Source organism: Cuculus canorus, chromosome 8, assembly GCF_017976375.1.
Source record: "Cuculus canorus isolate bCucCan1 chromosome 8, bCucCan1.pri, whole genome shotgun sequence".
In the NCBI taxonomy this organism is placed as follows: Eukaryota; Metazoa; Chordata; class Aves; order Cuculiformes; family Cuculidae; genus Cuculus; species Cuculus canorus.
This window is the reverse complement of record NC_071408.1, coordinates 22,208,119-22,231,193: the sequence shown is the minus strand read 5'-3', so window position 1 is coordinate 22,231,193 and position 23,075 is coordinate 22,208,119. Positions and strand designations below refer to the sequence as shown.

The 23,075-nt window shown below is 41.8% G+C and overlaps 2 protein-coding genes across 4 annotated transcripts in view; one reads left to right on the top strand and one right to left on the bottom strand.

Moving 5' to 3' along the window:
* Positions 1-6,926, top strand: part of DMRTB1 (DMRT like family B with proline rich C-terminal 1) — a 64,555-nt gene extending 57,629 nt beyond the window's left edge. Inside the window, exon 6 of the mRNA XM_009560683.2 lies at positions 3,663-6,926. The gene's annotated coding sequence lies outside the window, so the exon portion shown is untranslated. The remainder of the gene's footprint in view (positions 1-3,662) is intronic.
* The window catches only part of GLIS1 (GLIS family zinc finger 1), a 203,957-nt gene that overhangs the window by 12,708 nt on the left and 168,174 nt on the right, over positions 1-23,075 (bottom strand). For all 3 annotated transcript variants that reach the window (XM_054073241.1, XM_054073242.1, XM_054073243.1), the window contains 2 exons: positions 22,162-22,294; positions 12,933-13,083 (listed from right to left, as the gene is read on the bottom strand). In XM_054073241.1, the coding sequence (XP_053929216.1) occupies positions 12,933-13,083; positions 22,162-22,294 (284 nt within the window). The remainder of the gene's footprint in view (positions 1-12,932; positions 13,084-22,161; positions 22,295-23,075) is intronic.

Here is a 23,075-nt window from a genome sequence, read left to right as displayed (position 1 = left end):
ACGTCACCTACCTGGAAAAAAAGTACCAAGCACAAATCATTGCAGGCACACGACAGTCAGCTAAAACCCAAATCTCTCTCTGGTGTCTTTCCCTACCACCACACAAGCTGTTTAAACACCATGAACCATGAGTTGCAACAGCAGCCCCTCACCAGTTTACCCAACTGCTTCTTGGAGCAGTTAGGACTAAACCTGGGGAGCAAGGCTATGCTTGACTTAAGGCTAAGCACTACATGGGAGCATTCAAGAGGTAAATACGGATGAACTGTGAAGTAATGGTGACAACAGCTTAATCAAATTTAACATGAGAAGCAGAGGAACAGTGCCAAAAGCTGTCACAGTGATACTCTATTAAAAAGGGGCTTAAATAAATCACAGTCACAACCCATCCTATGCTGAAATAATTCCATCTCCTAAAGCAGGAAAATAAGGCACATAATACAAACCACAGAGACCCTGAATATCCCTGAACTAAGCTGAAAAATTAAACCAGTCTTGTTACATGGGTGAAGGCAAGGATATTTTCAAGCTAAATATGTAGGCATTGGAAAACACAGTTTCTGTGATAATCCCCCCGCCAAGAAGTGACGACCAGCAATATGTAAAATAAGAGGACTGAAGTTGGATTTTAAGAGCCAACATGCAAAGAAAAAAAAAATCTGATCCACTTTTTGTTTTAAGAACATATTAAAATGAGCTCAGCAATGGGTGGGGATGGCCCTTGCCCAACCTGCGCATGAAGGCCTGGGGATGGAAAGGTGCCCAAAGGGAGATGGGGACTGCGAGGTTACCCATGCTCTCTTCAGCTCAGAGACTGAAAATGCCTGGAGTCTGGACTGCTGAAGAGAGGATGCTCGAGGGAAAGAGAGTTTATTGGCTAAGCAGCAGCTAAACGCTAAGGTCAGCACCCATGTGGCTCTAGCTGTCCCTCAGAGGTCTCAGCAGAGAAACAGCTTAACACAAATAAGCTGTCATGTAGCCCAGCTACAAGTCCTATCTTCTGCTAATGCTCCCAGTGCCCATCTGCAGTGAACTATGGCATGAAGGTGGGGCTGACATTATCTACTGGGACCTGCAGAAAAGCCTTGATTATGGTCTCTTCCAAGGCTGCGAGTGAGTGCCAGCAAAGTACAACCACAAATTACAGAATGGTCACCAGCCACACATGGAGATAACGTCCCCAACACGCCAGAAATGCTAATGGAAGCCTGGAAAGGCTTCTATCTGAAAGGAGATTAAAAAGATTTCAGAAAGGAGATTAAAAAGTGGAAAGATAATAGCTACAAGAGATCACGTTAGTCATATTTAGAAGGATAATGACCACATACACACATTTAAAGAGAAACAAAAGATGTACTAAAAGCTCCAAGGCCAGGATGAGCCAGAAACCACTCTGAATGAGGGAAGAAAATACTTCTGGGGAGCGAGTACTCTGCAACAGCCTGTGCTGAGTTCCTCTGCCTGCTCTTGAAAGGTCTTGTCCTGGCTGCTGCAGGGAAGTGCAGCACCCCACAGCTGCCTGCCGGGCTGCCCTCTGCCCAGCGCTTTGTTAGGATGGCCGACTAATCACATTTTTTAATTTTATGCAAATATGTGCCATGTCAAACAAAAATGGTACATTTGAGGTGTCCAGCTGTGGGAACACTGAAAATCCCAGCTTCCCTACCCAGCTGAACTACCCCCAGAGGCTATTTAGATCTTAACCATGCCAGAAGAATGTAATAGTTTTTATTATGATGATTATTTTTAAAGCAGTGCCCATCCCCATTCACTCTTTCGCATTCCTGTTTTTCCTGTGTGTGAGCTCCACAGTTGTTATAGCGTTTGCGCCTAGAAGCCTTTGGTTGAGAGCAGGTGAGATTCCCCGTGCGAGGCAGGAGGGGTGCAGGGCCCTGCTCCAGCTGGGTGAGCGGAGCTGCCAGCTCCCCGCTCCCACTCGGCACTGCGGTCATGGTGCTAGAGCTCCGCAAACATAGCTGCCTGCGGGCAGCCAGTATCCTAGGAACTTGTAGCACAGGAACCTGAGCTGAATCCCTGAAACCACTGTGTAACACTTGACCATCACCGCCTCCTCTGCACGAAGAGTTTCATACAGTCATGCAGGTCACTGTAAAATCTACTACATTCTGCTTTGTCTCTGCCAAAGAGGGAATTTACTGTGTTTTTCCCATAAGTTAAGGCACAGTTTTTAGCTAAGAGGGACCTTTGCTCAGCAGAAAACCCCAGCTATGTTAGCACAAGTGGGTATTTGCTTCCTTAAAATGGTCATCACAACGCCTACAGCTCAAGCTGGTCCCTATAACACTATTTTGTGTGTGTGTGCATGTGTGAATGTGCTCTGGCACGATCAAGGAGAGCTTTTTCATCAGCTAACTGTCCAGTTCCCAGTGCTGTGTTTTTAATTCTCTCCTAAATATTTGCCTACTAATTAGGTTGCTGTGATACGCAGGTTGTTAAAAGAGAGGAGAAATCATTCCTGATACAAATTAAATAGATAAGGCATTAGCAACGGAAAAGAGCTTAAAAGGAGATGCCTTCTGTGTGGAAGAAGAAACTCTAAACTACTTAAACCAGGAACTCAGCGGGATATATTGAAAATTCCCAAGCAGTAGCTCAGTCATATTTGTTTCAACAACTAATAGCCTGGACATTTCCTGTTAATGCTGTACTGCAACCACAGTTTGCTTTGGTTTGGATATTAATAATAAATACATACCATATATTTTACTTTAATTGTAACTTGTATAATTCAGTACATTTTCAGGTCCTTTTGGGGCCTTTTAAAATCTATCTGTGCCTCTATATAGCTACATGGAGAGAGATATAAATAAATACTCTTACAGCTGTAAGAAAATCTTTATCCTTCCTTAATTCATTAAATTTGAGGGTTCCTGGCTATACTGAACATTTCTGTTCAGCAGCATAAATTTTTTTACTACGTCCCTAATCTCGTGACAAACCTAAGAAGAATCAACAGTTCTTACAGATCGCCTTTCCTTCTGTGAAAGATAACTTGTTAACCATGCATTTACCTTATTCCTAGCAATTCTCTGCTACAGACACTAGTGAAGTTCCTAGCAAGCCCCATCTTAATCTAGATAACCAGTCGCCTACCAATAAAATTGCCATTGCTAAACCCCTTGCTGTATGCAAGTAGGAAAGCTTTTTCATCTGAAGATCTGTTTTGGTGACTGCAGACCTAATGACAAGTAGGTGCTCATACAGAGAGGTAGGCACCAAAAGAGCCGCTGTTCCCTGCGTGTGTTGACTTGTTTTGAACTACAGCTTCTTTTGGGAACAGTAGTATTGCCAGAATAATGTGCAACTTCCTTGAGCAGTGATAGTAACAGACAGGGAACTGTACGGTCGCATGCAGTAAGAATCTACTTATTAATGACCGTGTATTGCATAGCGGGTAAATCAAAGGAGCTATGTTTGGTTTTCATGCATTAACTTGTCATGGGAGCTACAAACAGCTGAAGATATTGTGCCTAGAAGCCTTTGGTTGAGAGCAGGTGAGATTCCCCGTGCGAGGCAGGAACGGTGCGGGGTCCTGCTCCAGCTGGGTGAGCTGAGCAGTAAGACGGGCTTTTCTTACAAAGCAAAAGCAGAAGCATGCCAATAAAAGAAGAGAATTTAAAATGTAGTTTTTCAAATTACAGGGGTGCAATGAAAGAACCAGCCTCCTGTCCACTGTGTCCAAGACATGGGAGCAGCAAGGCACGCACCACAGAGAGAAGCAGGTTGGTTTAAAACAAAAGGAGCATTTTGCTCACACAGCATGCTCTGGCCTGTGGCGTCCATAGCCACAGGAAGTCACAGAATCTAACAAAATACCTATTTTTTAAAAAAGGGTATGAATACTTAAATGGCCAAAACCAACATTTACAAGCCAAGCATGGGGTAATCAAATCTTGTGCTTCAGAATGTAAACCGATTGCCCAAGGTGTCAGAAAGGAATTCTCTCTCCACTTATCATACAACTTCATATGACTGACCAGGTATTGTGGGTTCTCAAATTCCCTTTGAAGCACCATGTGTAGGATGGCGCTGAAGACAAAATGCTGGTCTTGAGGGACCTATGATTTCAGTTGGAATTGCAAAGCTAATGCATTCCTCTCCTGAGGATGCATCAGTAGACAAGTAAAAGGACTAATCAGAAAAATCTTTCTTATGTAATACCTTCATCCACAAACCAACAGAAAACTATTGGAAGAATTGATCCTAACTTGATAACACACTCTGTCTATGATACTGCGCACACTTCTGCACAGTGCTAAACAGTCTAAGCACTCAGCTTCCCAGCCCTTCCCAAGGGAAGCTCTTGAATCAGATGGGATGCTACTCATGAAGGGTTATTAAACCAAGTGTGAGACAGACAACGAGCCAATTCCTCAGTTCTACTGGAAACCAATTGTCACTCATGTCAACAGGAATTCTCAGAGATCTGGATCCTAACAGAAGGTGTTTTTTTAAAAAGAACATTAAAATTCAAAACACAGGAGATATTAATCTGTTTTCCCTCTCCTTTTATGAAGTCCATACCTTTAAGAATCTCTAACAGGAATCCCAGAAAGAATTCTACATAAACTTTCTTGTGATCATATTCCTACAATATATTGTGGTCTGTGAAAGTTCATACTAAATTTGAAGTAAGGCCTACATGAAGCAACTATCAAGGTGTCCATGACCTAGCAGTGATCTATAGAAAAGTCATCTCATAGGCTATAAGTACCATTATTTGGTTTTAGAATTATTGATCCTGTCTCCACTTTTCAGCCCCTCAAAGTAGGCAGTGATGTGTATTTTCAGAATGCACACCAAATGTCTTGTTCCAATATTACCGTACATATTGACATTGGTTTTTTTGAGCTTTCTGCCAAGATGAATGTCTTCTATATTCATCCACACTGTTTATTCAGAGTAAGAAACACAGTTTCTTTAGCCAGTCTTTGTTCAATAGCAGTTCCTGAACAAACTGACACAGAGTAAGAAATTGTAAATTCAGATTTTGAGCTGGTTTAAGATTAGCTTTTTCATGATCTACTTCATCATCTCTTGACTGCCAAAAGCTACACACGGTATACGTAATTAGTAAATATTGAATGGAACTGAAAATTGAAAAATAATAAAAATAAATTCAAGCATAACCACAAAATAGAAATATCTACAACAGGGATGTTTCCAATATGAAAACTGTCGGGGTTTGGTTTTTTTCTTTTTCTTTTTATGATGTGATGGCTTGATTGGCAGATTCCTCAGCTACACAAAGAACCTCAACTCATATCCCAGTGAGTTCAGTGGAAACAGGACCAAATCCAGACTGAAAAACATCTGTCCTTTATCTCAAATAATATTTTGTATATTTTAGGTTACAAGACCATTCTGTCATACAGTTCTCATGCACAGCGTATCATCATATCAAGTAGCCTTGACTTTGAGAACCGTGTTTAACTGACATTACTATGCAGAAGAGTACATAATAAAGCACCAGAGAGAGGTACAAAGTGAAGATGCTCCATGTTTTATCGTAAGTGATTTGTACAGTATTGCAGAGGGTTACAGAAACTAAGATTTTACATGACACCAGGTTCTGCCATAAAATTCAGCACACCAGGTATTACATTCATAAAATCTCTCCCCCAAGCATTGTAGTTACTTACATTGAAGGAAAGTCCAATTCAGTTCCAGGACCAGGAGATGGGGGTTTTTTAATGGAAAAAAAAAAAAATTTAACACTGATTTTCATCTCTTCCCATAACATTAAAAATGATGTGTAAAGCTCTGCTAATCTGGTCTCTGGATAACGCCCAATCTCTTGCCACGTGTTTCTGTTCTGGGTCTTGCCCTACGGGAATTTCTGTCAGCACATGCTCAGGAAACAGTTATACCCTTCACTTTGTCTTGGCTTTTTTTTTTAAGACGGACTTTATCTGAAGTTTGGTGAACCTTTGCACTAATCACTGCCAGGTGCCTCTGGCTATGCTTCTGGAATGCAAGGAATCTTTTCCTTCTCTCCCTCTTTCTTCCCTTCTCATCTTCCCCCCCTCTCCCTGATATATAATAAATCCTTCATTGCAGATCACCTTGCTGAGCATCATTGCATTTTATTACCCTTTTCCATAAACACTGAGCAAAAAAGTTACCGGGCTGTGGCATGCTGTGACACACTGCCCTTCCACCAGGCCTCAGACCCTGCTCCGTGACTGCAAGACGGGACTCTGTGCTCCTGTTTTCCTCTTTTCTCACTGTGCTTGTGGGCAGCTGGTGTAGCTGTCTGCCGGGGCTCTATTCCTGACTCTGCCGCTAGTGCAGTTTGTAACACACCTCTCTATCTAAGCCTTTAAAGTTGGGCATGTGAGGCAACATCAGACTGTTCCAGGCTTCTAGATAAATGCAAGATACTGTCTTTCATTCAGAATACTGCCTTGGATTTCTTTAATCCAGTTCTGCATAAAACATAACTCAGTATTTTATAAGGCATTTAATTACCTACACTAATTCACAAAATATACACAAAAACTTTTTTTTTCCTGTGGTACATCAGTATCTCTATGATTGTTCTGACGCAATACGTGCAATTTCTGCAAAGCATTTAATCACAGTGATCATTATGGGAACGGTGCCAATCTGAAAGACATTTTCATTTATAAGGTTTGTTCAAATAATCTTGAAAATGAAGCTGATGAATCACTACAGTGGAAGCTGCTACATGTAAGGGAAATTAGAAAACTTATTCTTGCTAACAATCTAGCAGGGAAATATATTTCAAAAGTAAAAAACCCTTATTAATGTGGTCAAAGAACTATCAAAACGTATTTAAATAAAGAGCACTGCCTTAGGTTCAAGCGATTGCCAGGAAGTCAATTACAAAGACATACGGGCAAACACAGATATCGTCTACTCAACATTACCCAGCAGGTACTGCATGCTTGATGGATCTATCTTAATTTAGTCATTTAAGGTCATTACTCTCTGGCAAGTACGCAGCAAGATGCTTCCAGGTGCAGGTAGATCATGCACATGCCTGCTTTCTTCAAATTTACAGTCTAAGAGAGACTATACTGAATAGTGGGAGATGTTAAGACAACTTAATCATTTGTTACACCCTGATAAATTACCGTGTGTGCTGTACACGGGTTACAGTTTGCTGCAGAATTTTCAATTTAAAAGAAAATTTGAAAAAAAAAAAAGGAGAACCCTCCCCAACTTTACAGATGCTAAGCATAAATTTAACTACAGATAAACCCAGTAATGGCTAAAATCATTAATATAATGCAGAAGACCCGTGGCTGAGTCCATCTTAAATGGTTCCTGAGTTACTCTGACCAAATCCTTTAAACTCCCACCTTCTCCTCTAATGGTCTTATTTCCTACCCTAAGAGAGTCTGGTTTAGAGCGTCCCTCCCGGGCAGGCAACAGAGCGCTTACTGTGAAACATGCTGTTGAAGGCTCTGTAATGAATGTCAATCCAGCCCTTTTAGAAACACAAATGAAATACATGCCCACCTATTTCTGTTGATGGCCAAACGGTATCTCACCCTATGACCAACCACTAAGTTATTCTTAACTATGTATCACTAAAGTTAAGCATATGCTAATGCTAATTTTGCTTTAAGGGAGGGGAGAACTGCATAAGCCTATCTGGACATGATTATAAATAAATTCTGATCACATTTTGTACAATGAGATAAATGACTTGGGATTTGAAACCAGATGCTTCTAATTACTGATTTTCTTTGTTACGTGAACCTCAGCTCCGCACCTGTACATTGTTCTTTCCTTGGACAGATGTACTGATGCCCCTTTTGCGTGCTCAGATGCATAACACTGAGATAAATTATGATGGGTTCTTGGCTTCCTCCATTAAAAATGTTTTCAGCTGTCAGAGATATCTGTTTCTTGTTATTGGTTTTAGTGCTTTTGAAAGAAAGACTAAAACACTGACTTGTGTATCCTATTATAAATGCAGAGTATTCTCCAGTGGAATCCACAATGAATGAGTGATGTATCCCCTTGGTCCTTGGAACTGTTGTAAAAACTGTGTAGGTATTTAGTTCTTCAGAGTACTTCTAGAGAGTAAAAGTTCGTTCTGTGCAAAGACTCCAGCAACATGCCAGCTCCTAGACAATTTATTTAAGCGAGCTCACAAACTTAAAGATATATAAAAATTAGACATGAGTACTGAGACACCTAGTTGTCACTAAGAGTGATGAGAATTAGGTACACAAACATATTTTCCTACCTGGCTATAGATTGTGGAAGTTAAAGAGATAGCACAACCTATTCAAAAGAATCTTCCCCATTTCTTTTACTGGTTTGGGGGCAATTTCTTAAACTTTACCTCAGAAACAGTCATCCTCCAGAAAACCAGCTGGACCTTGATCCCATTTGGTGAGAAAGCACCCACCAAATCCTTCCTATACCTTCATCGTCTTCCAGTAAAGCTGAAGACAAAACTAATTCTGCAGAGTAGAGCCGTGGGGTTGCTGCAGGGTGCTTCACTGAGAGCAGGCAGGTGGGCTGGGTCAGATTCTTCTTTGAAATGGAGGCACCTGACATGGTCCTGGCAATGTATGTAATAAGGCTGAAATGTGGGCAGGAGCTGACTTAGTCTCCCAGTGCCAAAGTATAACATAGTAGCAGTACAAATAAAAACCTTACACACAAGTCTTTCTCCTGCATATTTGTTTTCAACCTTAAAAAAATCAAGAATTTAAAATCTGGTGTTCCCTGGTTGCGCAAGAAGGGAGGCTCTGTGTATGTTGTGTAACTTTTCGTAAAGAGAATTAAAAGACTGAATTTTTAACAGAGATCTCTTTACGTTTAAGTATTTCTGTGGTATTTGAATTAAAGGTGTTAAGAAACAAGCAGGCAAAAATCTGATGTGTATGCAGCCTGATTAAATATCTCTTTTCACTGGATTGTTTTTAAATCCTGTTTCTTGTGATTTTGTCTGGGTAATGGCTCTTAAGGTGGGTCTGGAACATGGCTTGAACTGGTTGCAGTCAGCTGGTGAGAAGCCTGGCCAAAGAGAGTTGTGTAAGCTCCTTCCTTGATTACTTAATCCTTTATATTAAAGGCTCACAAGACTGGATTCAGAGTTCTCATTAATCATGACCTATGGACATAACAGATGTCTTAATCCCACTGGTTCTTCATTTACTGTTGTGTTTACAGAGCAGAAATTACCTAAATTACTGCAGGAATATAAAAACAGCTTCCCTTTCCTTTCCCTTGGAGACACATCACCTTCCCAGTGAAGTTCTTACTTGTCACTACCCCCAGCTTCTTTGGAGAACATAACTGCTGCTTGTTATGAGCAACACAAGTGGCAGAGGGCCTCGGAGTCACACATAGAGGGACCGTGTTCAGATCCTACAAAGTGACCTTGTTAGGCCATTAAGCTAAATGGGTGCAAATCCCTAACTTGGTGCCACTACTCAAACTCACTTAACTTTAGTCGTACCACTTTCATTTAAGCTGATAATTTATCACCCTAAACCAGAACTTGCAGAGATAGTTTACAAATGAAACTAAGTACATTTTTAGATTACTTGGATAATAACATTAAAAAAAATAGTAGAAAGAAAGCCAAGTGCAACATTCACCTAAGATTTAATAGTGTGTTTTTCCACCTTCATTCTCTTACAAATCAGAATAGACTATTTTTGCAATGGGCAAAATGAAACAAGTTAGACATTAGAAAAGGCATATGCTACAAGAGATGCTAAAATAATCTTTGCTACTTGAAATAAAAAATAAATATATATTTAAACCTGGATCATGACAAGCCCACTTTCTGCATGCCAAAATATTTCTCAATCACACACTTTTGGTTTAATTAATATAAGTAAAATTTTTTAGTCTAGCACACGCTTCATACCAGAATTTGAAAAAATACTCTCCACATTGTATAAAGCCAGTATAAATACATTTGGTAATGAAGTCAGATTTTGTTAGGACATTTTCAAGTGAATTAGATAATTTTGTCAAACTATTTAAATGTCTTAACAAACCATTTGGGAAAATTGACTGTTGCGCCTGGTGTTGACTTTGGCAAAGGATGGTGTAACACAGGCTTTTTTTAAAAAAAGAGAACGCCTTTAAATCAAATTCTGAATCTTATGTCAAACTTGAGTAGACTATTTGTACTGTGCCTCATGTAGTTCTTGGCATCTTGCATATTTGATGATTCAGTAATTAGATTACTTGATAGTAATCGTTCGGTTCATTCCAGAGACTTAAACTATGCAATCCTGCCTTGTCATCGTACTGATTCACAGCACAGAAATTCTTTGCATTTACTTAAACACGAAAGCTGAGACAGCCAACAAATGAGGCAAAACATTCTCTGTGTGCCAGAAAGCTGGAGCAGTTAACATGAAGAAAGGCAGTGTTAGGTGTTTCTTCCCTATTGTAACCCATCTACAAGCCATATGAGTAACGGCACACTGCTATGAACTGGCAAAGGTGCAACAGTTCTGCAATTCAGTGGCTCCAAGCATTAGATTATTAAGTGGTTTTATGACAAAACTGTGCTAAATGAAATTCAATGACTATTAGTTCACTCAAAGTTTCTGTACTTGCAATTAAAATGTTATGTGTGGGCTTTATTTCAGCAGTAATTAATAATGCAAGCATAAACAAACAGCAAAAGGATCTTGGACCGGGTATGGCAATGCTGAATGCAGATTAATTTGAGTTTAGAAAACAGTATTTCAGATGCTGAAAAATTCCAAGTAATTATGTTATGAAACTAGATAGCTTGTTTTAAAATAACTATTCAAAACTGCATTCCACTTCCCATGTCCTGCTGTTCATGATTAGAAATCTGTTGTCATCTCAGTCTTACCTTTTGTCATAGGACGGTGGTTCTGCAAAGACCTTACATTACTTGGGTATACAAGTACTGAGATAAATCAGCACTGCTGTCTCCTCTAAGAAAGAACACCTACTCCACTAGAACTGACATCAGCAAAGAGAACTCTGATGTAAACTTTGGCCTAAGCAAATGATCTCAACATCTGTAGGAGGAGCTCAGTGAGACACTCAGTTCATTCAGCACAGTGTTTCTGCTGAAAAGAGAAGTGCTGTACTCTGGAACAGAGACATGAGGGTCTGCAAGGAGAATCCATCTGGGAACTGCAGCCCCTCAAACTGGAAAACTACTGCCTCATTCTGGTCAAGTCTTTGCTTTCATTTCTTATTAACAGTACCAAAACATGAAGTGTCTTAGAAATAAACTCACTTTACTGACAGCCTGCTAAATCCTTCCCACAGTTTATCCTTAGTTTACTTAATTCCTAGTTGGGATCTTCTGCCTTAACTTTCCTAGGAAACAACTCAAAGAGGAAGCAGTTGAGCACTGGAGAGCAGTAAGAGGAAGGGATCCTACTCTCTCACACTCATGTAGTCCCAATCTGCAGGGAAAGAACAACCCATGGATTACTTTCATTTTGGACTGCTCGTCTCCATTCCTCCTATTTGTGCCCACTGCCTTGTCTGCTACAGAAAGTGTCATACTTAACTGGTATAAATGCCATCTAAATCAGCCTGCCCAATGCCACCCATTGGCCATGATCTCCCACAGGCATGAGCCTGCCAACAGGAAATAGGAGGTCAGGAGTGTGGGATGGCAGGACATGGAAGGAGAAGCATTGGGTACAGGCATTGTATGTGACAGGGACAGAGTAAGTCTATTCCTACGATGGGGAGACACACATCATACATTGGAACAGGGCACTGGTACCTGCTACTGACAGGTCAGAAGAGATGGCTGAAGGAGGAACGGTGTATAGAAGCTAAGCTTGCTACAAGCATTCATTCCCCAGTCAAGAAAAAAGCCTGCAGTAATTGGTTTTTCATTTAATTTCCTCAATCAGATTGTGCTTCAGCTACTCCAGGTGTAATTTGTCTTACCATGTTCCCTTTGTGCCACATACACTCTGCAGTGTATTATTTCCTTTCCCTATATAAAAGAAGGGATGAGTTAGTCACTGGAGAAGGATGGGAAAACTCTACATTCAATTGCTGTACTTCGTAAAGAACTCCAACATATTTTTAGGGAAAAAAAAAATCCCTTAATCTCTCTGTATCTCAAGTTCCCATCAGTGAAGCAAAATCAGAGTCTCCCGTCGTCCCTGTCCCATCCCCCCACCCATCCAAAGTGCTGGGAAGATAAACTGTAAGTTTAATTGGCATGAGGCTAGGCACCAAAAAAAACAGAGCAGAATTTTGTGGCTTACAGAGATTCTTTACTGTTGAGAAGATGTTACGAGATCCTTGAGCAAATGGTGCTCTAGCAACAAAATGCAATCCATACTGTAGCAATGCAATCTGTATCATCATCGTGATGATATCCCCTTCCCTGATTAGGAACTTACTGGTTGATGCCTGCTGCCGAGAGAAGCTTTGCAGAAAGTCTTATCAGAGAGCAAGAAAGTGAGAAAGCCTGCTGCTCTGAAACAAAATAAGGCTTAGTAAGGTAAACACTGCCTTATTCCTGAGTGAGCTACAGTTTGGGTCTTACCCAAGCGAGAGATTTCTCATTTTAGCTTTGAAAAAGTTCTCTGGGCTTATCCAAAACTACAAGGAATCATCAAGGAAGAATTAAAAAAAAAAAAAATGAAATCCAAGTACAGCTGCTTTCTGTGAAGAAAAATCCCTCAGTGTGTTTTGCTGAAGACAAGGGACAAGGCCCTGAGCAACCTCAAAGTAATGTCAAAGCTTGTCCTGATCTGCACAGGGAACAGATGATGTGACCTTCTGAGGTCCCTTCAAAACTGAACCATTCTATGATGCTAAAACAAACAAAGTTGATTACTTTGAGCCAGTATTTTTCATTCAAACAGCATCCATGCAAAGTAAAATCAACAATGCATCATTCAGTGTCATGCCAGACAGAGGCCAAACATGCTTCACACACATACCCTTCCCTGGCACTCTCCAACGGCGACTGATGGTGATGTGGACTGGAAAGGGTGGAGTCGAGTGGATGGTGTCTTGAAGGGATGTCATGAGGAGGTGGCAATATACCTGGTGAGGAACCGTTACGGTTAACGCTGGAACCACTGTATGTGCCTGTGAACACAAGCATTTTGGAAAATAAAATGAGCAAGGAAAGAAGCATCCAAGTAAGTCCTTGAGAGTCCCCAACTCCTTCACTATCCTCCACCCAACCCTGAGACACAAACACACCACAGCCCACTTCTGTTGGGGAAGTCACATTGCCAAGGGAGTCAGTCACCTGCTTGGAGACCCCGTATGTTAGTGAATACTGCCGTGCTTGAACAGCACTCAAAGCTGTGCCAAGGTACTCTGACACGTGTGTGCCTCCCCTCCAGCCCTGTCAGCTGCTCCATTCCTTCCTTGCTGCAGCCCTCTAAGTGCTCCTCCAAGCAGCTGACTGGACTTGGCAGGACTCTCACCCTGCCATCTCTACACTTCTGAGTGAGAACTCAGTGCTCGTTGTTGCAGAAGGAGGAATATCATGTTGGCAGCATCGCGGTGCACAATACCTTAACAGCATCATATTGGACACTAAACTCAGAGCATTGTGTTTATGTAAGGGGGACCAGCATTCGGTGTTTTTTCATTGTTTATTTAGAACTTTTTAATTTGACTGTCAATTAGTGCTGCTGGACAACGTACGCCATTAAAAAAATCATATATTGATACAGATGAAACCCCAGTAAATTACATGTGAAGAGGAGTAAGAAGAAATTTTTAATGAGATCATGAAAACAGAAGATTTACTAGTACACAGAGGTATTGAAGGAGTGTTGATACCCCGTTCTTTTTAGGACTCTAGCCATTCTCCTCTACCACGGCACTCAGGCACCTATAGTCAAGTGTCTATCATCATGGAATCATGGAATGGTTGGGTTTGGAAGGGTCCTCTAGAGATCATCCAGTCCAACCCCTGGGCTAAAGCAAGATCACCTACAGCAGGTTGCACAGGAACACATCCAGGCTGGTTCTGAATGTCTCCAGAGACGGAGACTCCACAGGCTGTTCCAGTGCTCTGTCACCCACACGGTAAAAAAGTTTCTCCTCATGTTCAAGTGAAACTTCCTGTGTTCCGATTTGTGCCCATTTCCCCTTATCCTGTTGCTGGGCACCACTGAAAAGAGTCTGGCCCCATCCTCTTGACATTTGCCCTTGATTTATAAGTGTTCATCAGATCCCCTTTCAGTCTTCTCTTCTCAAGGCTAAACAGAACCAGGTCTCTCAGCCTTTCCTCATAAGAGAGATGCTCCAGTCTCCTCACAACCTTTGTGGCCCTCTGCTGGACTCTTTCCAGTAGTTCCTTGTTTTCTTGAGCTGGGGAGCCCAGAACTGGACACAGGACTCCAGATGTGGCCTCATGAGAGCACAGAAGAGGCGGAGGACAACCTCCCTTGACCTGCTGGCCATACTCTTCTGAATGCACCTCAGGCTATCTTGACCTTCTTGGCCACGAGGGCACATTGCTGTCTCATGATTAACATTGTCCACCAGGACTCCCAGATCCTTTTCCATAGAGCTGATTCCAGCAGGACAACCCCTAACCTGCACTGGTGCTTGGGGTTACTCCTTTCTAGGTACAGGACTCTTGCACATTCCCTCAAGCATTTGTTAAGGAAGCGTTGTCCAGGGCTCTTGGATTAAGATGCTGGGATTAGTTTTTTTCTTACAGTCTCCGTTCTAAAGAATAAGCCATGCACTAAGACAGTCGAGGCTGTCGGGCCAGGGCCTTGACACTGAATTTGGCATGAAGGCTACATTGAGGGCAGGTGGCTGCAATGAGGGGAGAGTGCAGAAGTGTTTACTACTTGGTGTGATGAACACTGCTTGCAAATGCCACTCTATGGCAAGAGGAAAAAAAGACTGGCTCCCAGTAAGCACAATCCTTGCAGAAATCTAGTCCCTTTCTCAGTTTCTCTGCCCTTCTCCTCCTCCTCTTCCTAAAGCTTGCCTACAACACATCTCCCAGAGTTTCAGCCCACACACTATGCTTCCCAGGCAATCTGCACACAAAGGAGGACTACAGCAGCTGCTCACACCGTATTTTGAAGGCTGCTGGGAACAAACGAAGTTTGCCAGCTACACAGCACAGAAGGCCCACATCCCCCCTGAGGCCTGGTTTCTTTGCCTTCTCTCCTCCAGCAACATTCACCTTTCCTGTCCCACTCACTGTGTGCAGAGCTACGCATTCAGGAAAACAGAGCTGTGTCAGCTCTGTTTGGACATGTCCCATTTTCACTGGCAGGGTAGCACTCCTCCCAAACCCTTACAGTGACGTGGAACAAGCAGAAAGTATCATGAAAATCTGGAGTCTTGGGGAATGTGTGACAGCCCTCTGGGAGGATAAGACACAGCTGAATGTCAGCATCTGTTTCTGTGCAACTGAAGAGCAGAACCACTAAGGCAAGATTCCAGCCACCTTTGTCAGGGACTTCAGATGAGTCAAAACCTCTCATGAACAATGAGTCCTCAGCTGCTGACAGATCCAAAGCAACAAAAATGAACCACATCATCTCTCTCTCCCCCTAGACAGAACATTTGTCAACCATCCAGTGAAACCAACTTGCTTTCTGTGCTGAAAGCGAGACAGAAGGGGCTTTAAGAATTCAGATGTTCCCAGGTGATGCTAGGATTTATCTGCCAAAGACTCTTCTGATAACACTAAGTCAGTAGGCAGGATGCTATATTGTGAAAATCTCAGTTTTCTACAGGTGGCTTCAGATCATTTTACAATAAAGTAGTTTCCACTCCCCCAAATCCTTACTGTTCATACATTCATTATCAGGCTTGGAAGATGAGCTAAATACCAATTTGACCTTGACTGTACTGTGTCATTTCACACTTTAGCTGTATTTCCTACAAGACACAGTTCCAATATATTGGCAGCACAGCCTAGAGGAAATAGCTGAACCTAAAAAGAGATATTTGTACTCTCTAAGACTAGAAGACTATTGCTGGCTCCTGCCAATAAGTCACCCAAAAAGCTCAGAAACCCTCAAATAGTAGTTTTAGCAGTGTGGTGGCCAGTAACTCAAATGTTTCATCTTACAATCCTGCTCCTGAGCAGTTCATGAATCAGAGTGCCCCCTGGCCACTTCTGTACTGTCTCAGCAGCTGAGGATAGTTCAACTCTGCTTGAGGTGGATGAGAAACGCAGAGCAGCAGAGTATCTGCAATCAGCTTACCCCTCTAGGGAAGCAATACAATATTAAAAAAAAAAAACACTCCACACATTCATACGTCCAAGAGAGGAGTTCAGCATAATCCCATGCACTCAAACCCACCCCATTAGAAAGCCAAATGAAACCAGAATCCCTGTCAGCCCGAGTTTCTGTCATGCCCAGCTCCAGTAGGATGGACACCCATTGTCCACTCCTGGGCTTGAACAGATGTATTCCCGTGGAGCCCCTCTACTCTTTAAAGTAAGGCTTCTTCCATCCACCCTGAGCTTATCCTTCTCCGGAAAAAGACATATGTGTGCTGGAGCTTGTAGGATTTGTTCATCAGTAAGCTTTCCCTTTCTTACATCTCTATTTACCACAACACCCTCATTCATGCTTGTTTTAACATGCAGTGTTTTTGTCCCCCAGAGCCCTCCTTTCCCACCACAGCTTGCGCTGCCTTACCCCAGAAGCCACTGGCTCCCCTCGCACTGACACCCCCTCTCCATGGCATTGCTACATCACCGCAACATCAGCTGAAGCATATTCGGGTAAACCCAGCTGTCCCCATATCCTCTGCGACACTTTGGCAAATGTGGCGCTACACGTGTGCTGCCTGCTGCCAAGCAGCGTGTGTCACAGCTGAGCCCTGCCAGCCTCTCCCGCAGCGGGAACACTAATTTTGGGTGCCACTCTCTGGTATCCAGCTGCCACTATTCATGAAACTTGTCAGAATGCAATTATCTCCGAGGCGTTTGTCAAATGTGGTTGAGCTTGGCTAATGGATTTTAAAAAATCCTGTGGGGAAGGGGACTGACACACATGTGGACAGAGAGGCGAGCAAAATGATTACATAAGCCTTGCTTCTCAAGGAAACAAGACTAAGCCCAGAGTCCTGATTTGTACAGCATGTATTCCCCCAGATGAAGGAGTACTGGGAGGCTGCTCTGGCATCAGACACAGCGATGTGCGCTCCTGCGCGTGGTGGTGAGCCTCTGAGGCTGCAAAGCCTACCATTTGGATGAGGGCTGCATCCTCCCCTGAAGCTTCTGGATAGCGAGAAAGCCCAACCACGAGCCAACATAGACAGAGAAGCGACCCCATTGTTCACTTGCTTCGCTAGCATGGGGTGTCTGCCTGTAATTAAGAGTATTTTGAGGGCCATGTGGCACACACAATGGAAGATGGGTTTTACTGTGAGATTCCATGTGAGTCTGCCATGAGACATTAGTCATTACTGTTGAGTCACTGAGAACCAAATCGGCACTTACTGAAAGTTATAAGTTATTTATCTTACATAGTGCAAAACAAGGGCACTCCAACAGACCATTAACTTTACTTCCTTCAGAGGGACAGATATTCTCTGGTCACGAACACTGTGCAAAGTGTGCTACACCGGCCATTTGTGCTGCTACTGAATTCACTTTGACTGCAAAGATCTTTGATTGGTACGCATATTTTTATTCCAGAATGAAGACACTCAACATCTATAGCTGCTGTCTTTCTGATTCCATGACCACCTATTGATATCTTCATAGGTCTTAAGCCCAAAGATGGTGCTTTTAGAAAGAAATATTGGACGGAAATATTGGCAGTAGCAGTTTAGCAGGGAAGAGAGTGAACTACCTTGTTCAGGGAAGCAGGAGGTACCTGCAGATATGAGGGTGTATAAGGTCCTTCCCACTGCAAAGACCTAACATTAAGGAATCGTTCCGTTATCTGAGGGAAGAAAAATGCTGTCTTTGCTGTGTGGACCCCTCTACCCAGGAAACCAGGTGCCTCTGCAATGGAAAAAGTCAAGGGGCCAAGTGCAGCTGCGGTTCCAGCCACAGCATAATTTTCAATATTCTAAAATGTCTCTTTTGCAGTTTTTTGTCCTTTTTCTCAGCAGTGAGCTACAATATTCTGAGGACCTGAGGTCACACAGAAGCCTTTGGAACTGTTATGAATGACTACTCCTGCAAGAGCAGCCCACTGCAGAACTATACACCTTGGGCCTCTTCACACACTGACCATCTTAGCTTGTAGATATGTGTCATCAATCAATATTTTAAATGGCTTGGCCTTTAACCTTAACATCTGTTGCCAAAACAGCACTCTGAGCATCTGGGACCAGCAGCTCCCCCCTAGCTTTATGCTGAGACCAGAAAAACAATAATAAGATGTGCCCAGAGACAACGTCTGAGTAGAATTACCTAAATGGAGACCCTTCCTTTGCAGAGGGAGTGCTATGAGCTCTTGGTTGCAGCTAGAGCTGAATATATGCTGCCATGAAGCATCTTGGTTATGAGGAGGGAAAAAGGAGGAAGATCTAAGCAAACAATAGGCTCCTCTGACTGCACAACATTCTTTTGCTCACTGTCTTACCCAGTCCTAAGCACAAACCTGCTTTGAAGTCAGACACAAGGGATGGGAGCTTTTTTAATATTTCATTTTTTCTGTGATTGGCTTTCATCCTTGACATATTTAAAATGTGCTCTAACTTGGAGAAAGACAAAACTGAAACTCTCCAGGAATCCAAGTGATCCCTAAAGCCCGGAGCTCTGCACATTAATAATGTGGTTTCTTTGAAAAAAAAAAAAGGGGGAGGGCCTGGGAGGAGAGAGGAATAACCCCAAACTCAAAAGAAAAACCCAAACGTTTAACATTTTCATATTTTCAAGTGGAATCAAGAGGATATCACATATTGTATTTATCCATAGATATCCTATACAGAGGATACAACTGATTTCTCCAGAACTATTATCTCTGCTTATCTGACAGAGCAAATGCACAGTCATTGCAGACCACAGGTGACAGTAGGAATGTCCTCATGCTTTAATTCTGTAAGGATCAGCACTTCAGCTTATATGCCCTAAACAATGCCTTTTTCTTGTGGAATTGTACAACACATAGTAAAAAGCAACTTCTGCTTCACTGTAAAACAGTCTTTCAAATTTTGATTTATTTCCCGTGGTGCTTTTTCATACTGTGCATGTGATGGGGTCTCAAATGGAGTGACCTGATGGGAGTATCAGGGAAGATTTATTTGGTTTTTTACAACATCCTGGTGATGGATTGATATAATCAGCAAAGAAATCGTATCAGAGAAAGGCAGCATTATTGGTAGATAAAATCCTTGATTTCACAAGAGGCGCTCAGAAACGACACTGAGAGGTTAGGGATGGTCTGTTTACCTGTAAGCTAGTAACTTTTCCCCAGTTTTATTGTCATCACTTGAAATCTGAGGCTATTTCTGGGTTTCTTAGGTGCAGCCTGTTCTGAGGGAAATGTCACTGGTCTTTCCTGTCCTGCCTGGAAGGGAGAGGCCAAACCACGCTTCAGCTACGCTGCACTGATAAGTGTGGAGAGCAGAGGCCACGTGCTGCCCTCACAGATCATGAGTACAGACAACAAAGGCAGAGAATGGAAATAATTCCCCCTAAGTCCCTCCGGCTTTCTGCCACTTTTCAAGGAGCCACAGACACACACTGCGCGCAGACTCCTAGGGGAACGATGTTAGAATGATGGGTTATTTCCCTTTCTATTCCACTCTGTTCACCAGCTACATTCCAACATTTTAGTGCAATTTGAACTAGAAAGGAGAACAGGAGATGTCATGCAGGATGCACTGTTTATTTTTAAGATTTGGAGTGAGAAAAAAAGCAGGAAGTTCTTGCCTATGTAATTTTTAGCAATTTATTACTTTGCTCTCACAAAGCAAAATATATTAATAAGTGCATCAGCTCTTCCCTTGGTGCAGGGGAACTAACACCAGGCATTTTTGTTTTCAAATCCCAGTTTACCATTGGATTTCTCTGAGCCTGAACAAAAGGATGCTAGGATTTGTCTGGAAAGCTTGTCCTCAGTTACTAATACAATTTAAAACATATTTAACAACAACAAGTCAAGTATCTCCTCCACAGTGGAAATGAAAGAAGATTAAGTGCATCTTAAACCAAGAGAGATCAATTTAGCTCTAAGCTAAATAATTTTATGAATAATTTTGGATGTTAATAGCACTGAACATTTTCTAATATTGACCAAGTTTGAAAGTCAAGTCTTTAATAATGGCATCCTTGCCATTTTATGTCTTACCTTGGCTCTGCTCTGCAATCTGAAGACATCCTCCTGTGAGGAAAGGTTAAGAGTTGGGGTTGTTCAGCCTGGAGAAGAGAAGGCTCCGGGGAGACCTCACTGCAGCCTTTCAATACTTAAAGGGGGCTTACAAGAAAGATGGGAAAAGACTTTTAAATAGGACCTGTTGCTGTAGGGGAAGGGGTAATGGTTTTAAACCAAAAGAGGGGAGATTCAGACTAGACGTAAAGAAGAACTTTTTAATGATGAGGGTGGTGAAACAATGGCACAGGCTGCCCAGAGAGGTAGATGCCCCATCCCTGGAAACGTTCAAGGTTGGATTGGATGGGCCGCTGAGCGACCTGGTCTGGTCAAAAATGTCTCTGCTTTTTGCAGGGAGGTTGGACTGGATGGACTCTCAGGCATAAAATGTCATATGCCAGACTCCACATTCCAGACCCAAATTTAGGAACAGTCTGTCCAATACAGGTTTACTAACCATTATCACTATTTCTTTAACAATTATAGAATGAAAAATTGATTAATAGCTGTTACATCTCTTTTTTCTGGAGATTCCTTCCAGACCACACAAAGTGCTAGATATGAAATGTTTCTACATGTCCATCCCATTTTTAATATGCAACTGCAATTAAAAAATTAATAAGATATTGGGATGCGTCTGCAACATGACATAGAATGATGTAAGAAAATGCGACAATAACAGTTTATAAATCAAACGAATGCTGTAATCTGGAATTTTGTGCATAGTATTGGTTACCCCATCCCAAAATGGACATGACAGAGTTGAAGAAGTTTCAAAGGCAGCAAATCAAATGGTTCTCCAAAAGTAGGTTCCACCAAAGCAGACCAAGTAAAAGTCTATGTGCATATTCTCCTCCTCAAATATCATCTGAAAGTTGCACATTCAAAATTTATCAAGGGAAGTATTTTTTTAAAGAAGCATGGGCTTGCTGACACATGAAGTTGCAGAGGCCAGGAATAAAATAAATATGAAAATTAGAAAAAGGGCTAAATAGATACATGGACAGAACGAGACCTGAGAGTGAAAACAGCTAAGTGAAAGGTTCCCCACTCTAATCTCTAGAATCAGTGAGGGGATACGGTTGCCTTCAGAAGGTGAGGCAGATTGCAATTAAACTGATGGCCTTTGAGAATTCCTCTTTCTCTCGGCTGGCAAAACAAAGAGCCTGAGACTGCTACATCCCCGATTCAGGATCCTCTGCTGAGGTTCAAATGTTGTGAATCTAGATCTGATTTTCAGTAAGGGAATAGAGGCATTTCTTCTCTTCCTATAAAATGTATAGACAGTCTAAAGTCCCACAAAAGGGGCCGGCTCTTGTTCAAACCATAAGAAACAAAGAAAAGAGAGACAAGAAGGAATGAAAGAAAATATTAAATACTAGAAAAGGTAATTAAAACAACATGTTTGACATTTCGAATTCAAGTTTGTGTTCCATTCATACATCACCATATTATTTGTTATAATCACACAGTGCGTGACCATACACAGCCTCACCAACTTTTCTGCAGCTCCTGAGGAGCTGGAAAACCTTACTGCTGTGTGCCTCTGTCTTTGCTAGAGCACTGACCGGGCTTTAGCAAAGCTTGTGCACCTGCATTCTGCTGAAGCCAAGGCAAACTTTTTCAAAAAGAACAAATGGATGGAGGCTGACTTTCAGCAGGGCTGCTGCCCCCTTCACGTGAAATCAATAGGAGCTCTTTGGACGGCTGACTCTGAAAAAAAAAGTCAAGCCTTAGCAAACAACTCTCATGATTATTTCATTTTAGTTGTTGATTTTGGTTTTTTTCATCTTCCATAGTGAAAAATCAGAGCCATAAGCTTTTCTGTTTTCTCTGGTTTACATCCTGTATCAAATGACACAATTAGCACCATGCTTATTAGAGGTATTCTTACCTGTAATTAAATCATGATGACCTACAGATCTACCGCATTTCCCATCCAAAATGTGTTGTGAAGATGTGTGGAGCTGTTGTATAGCTAAGCATTCACTTAGTACATCTTGTTCGATATCAGTACATGAATTTAGCTACAAGAGGAGGATAAAACAAGTATTTTATTTCAAAGTAAACCAAATGTCTTCTAATTAAATTCATCTGTCTCTTTGCTTAAAGATTATGCATATAAGGAAGGAACACAATGTCATTCTTAGGAAGTTGGAGTAATTAAAGGTGTATCTTTTACCTGGTACTTTCAACTGGAGATAATTCTAGTTTTCTTAAGTGCGCAGGTTTGGTGTGCTAATCTAAAATCAGTAACAGTTTGCTTCAGAAAATAATGTACCCTGTGTTTCTTCAAACCTTCCTGAGTAACTTAACTGTGTATTTTCAGGCTTTCTGTAGTTTCTTGGGTTCTGTGCAAAAGGATTGCATCACCTTTTAACTGTGACACTTGGAAAGACATTTCATAGGGAAAGAAAAGAGTATGTGCTTATCAGATTAGAACCAGCGGAATAATGTGCTGTCAGTAATATATAAGAGGTATCACCGATATGTCAGCTGTTCTCCATGTAAATTAAAGCTCTGGCAAAAGTGTCTGAAGCAAACTCTTGAAAACCACAATGTCGATCATATTAAAAACAGCAGGAGAGGAGAATTAAGAAAGAAAAGCATATCTAATTCTCTTTCAAACATGCTGATGTTGCCAAGCTTTTGTCATAATACGGTGCTCACATTACACAAACAGCCATCATATTCTATAGCCATTAATAAATAGTTATTGTCTTTATGTTTACAGCTTTGCATACCGATCTCCACTGGTTATTCTAAATAAAAGGTCCAGGCAAACCTATTTAGAATTCTGCTGTAGAG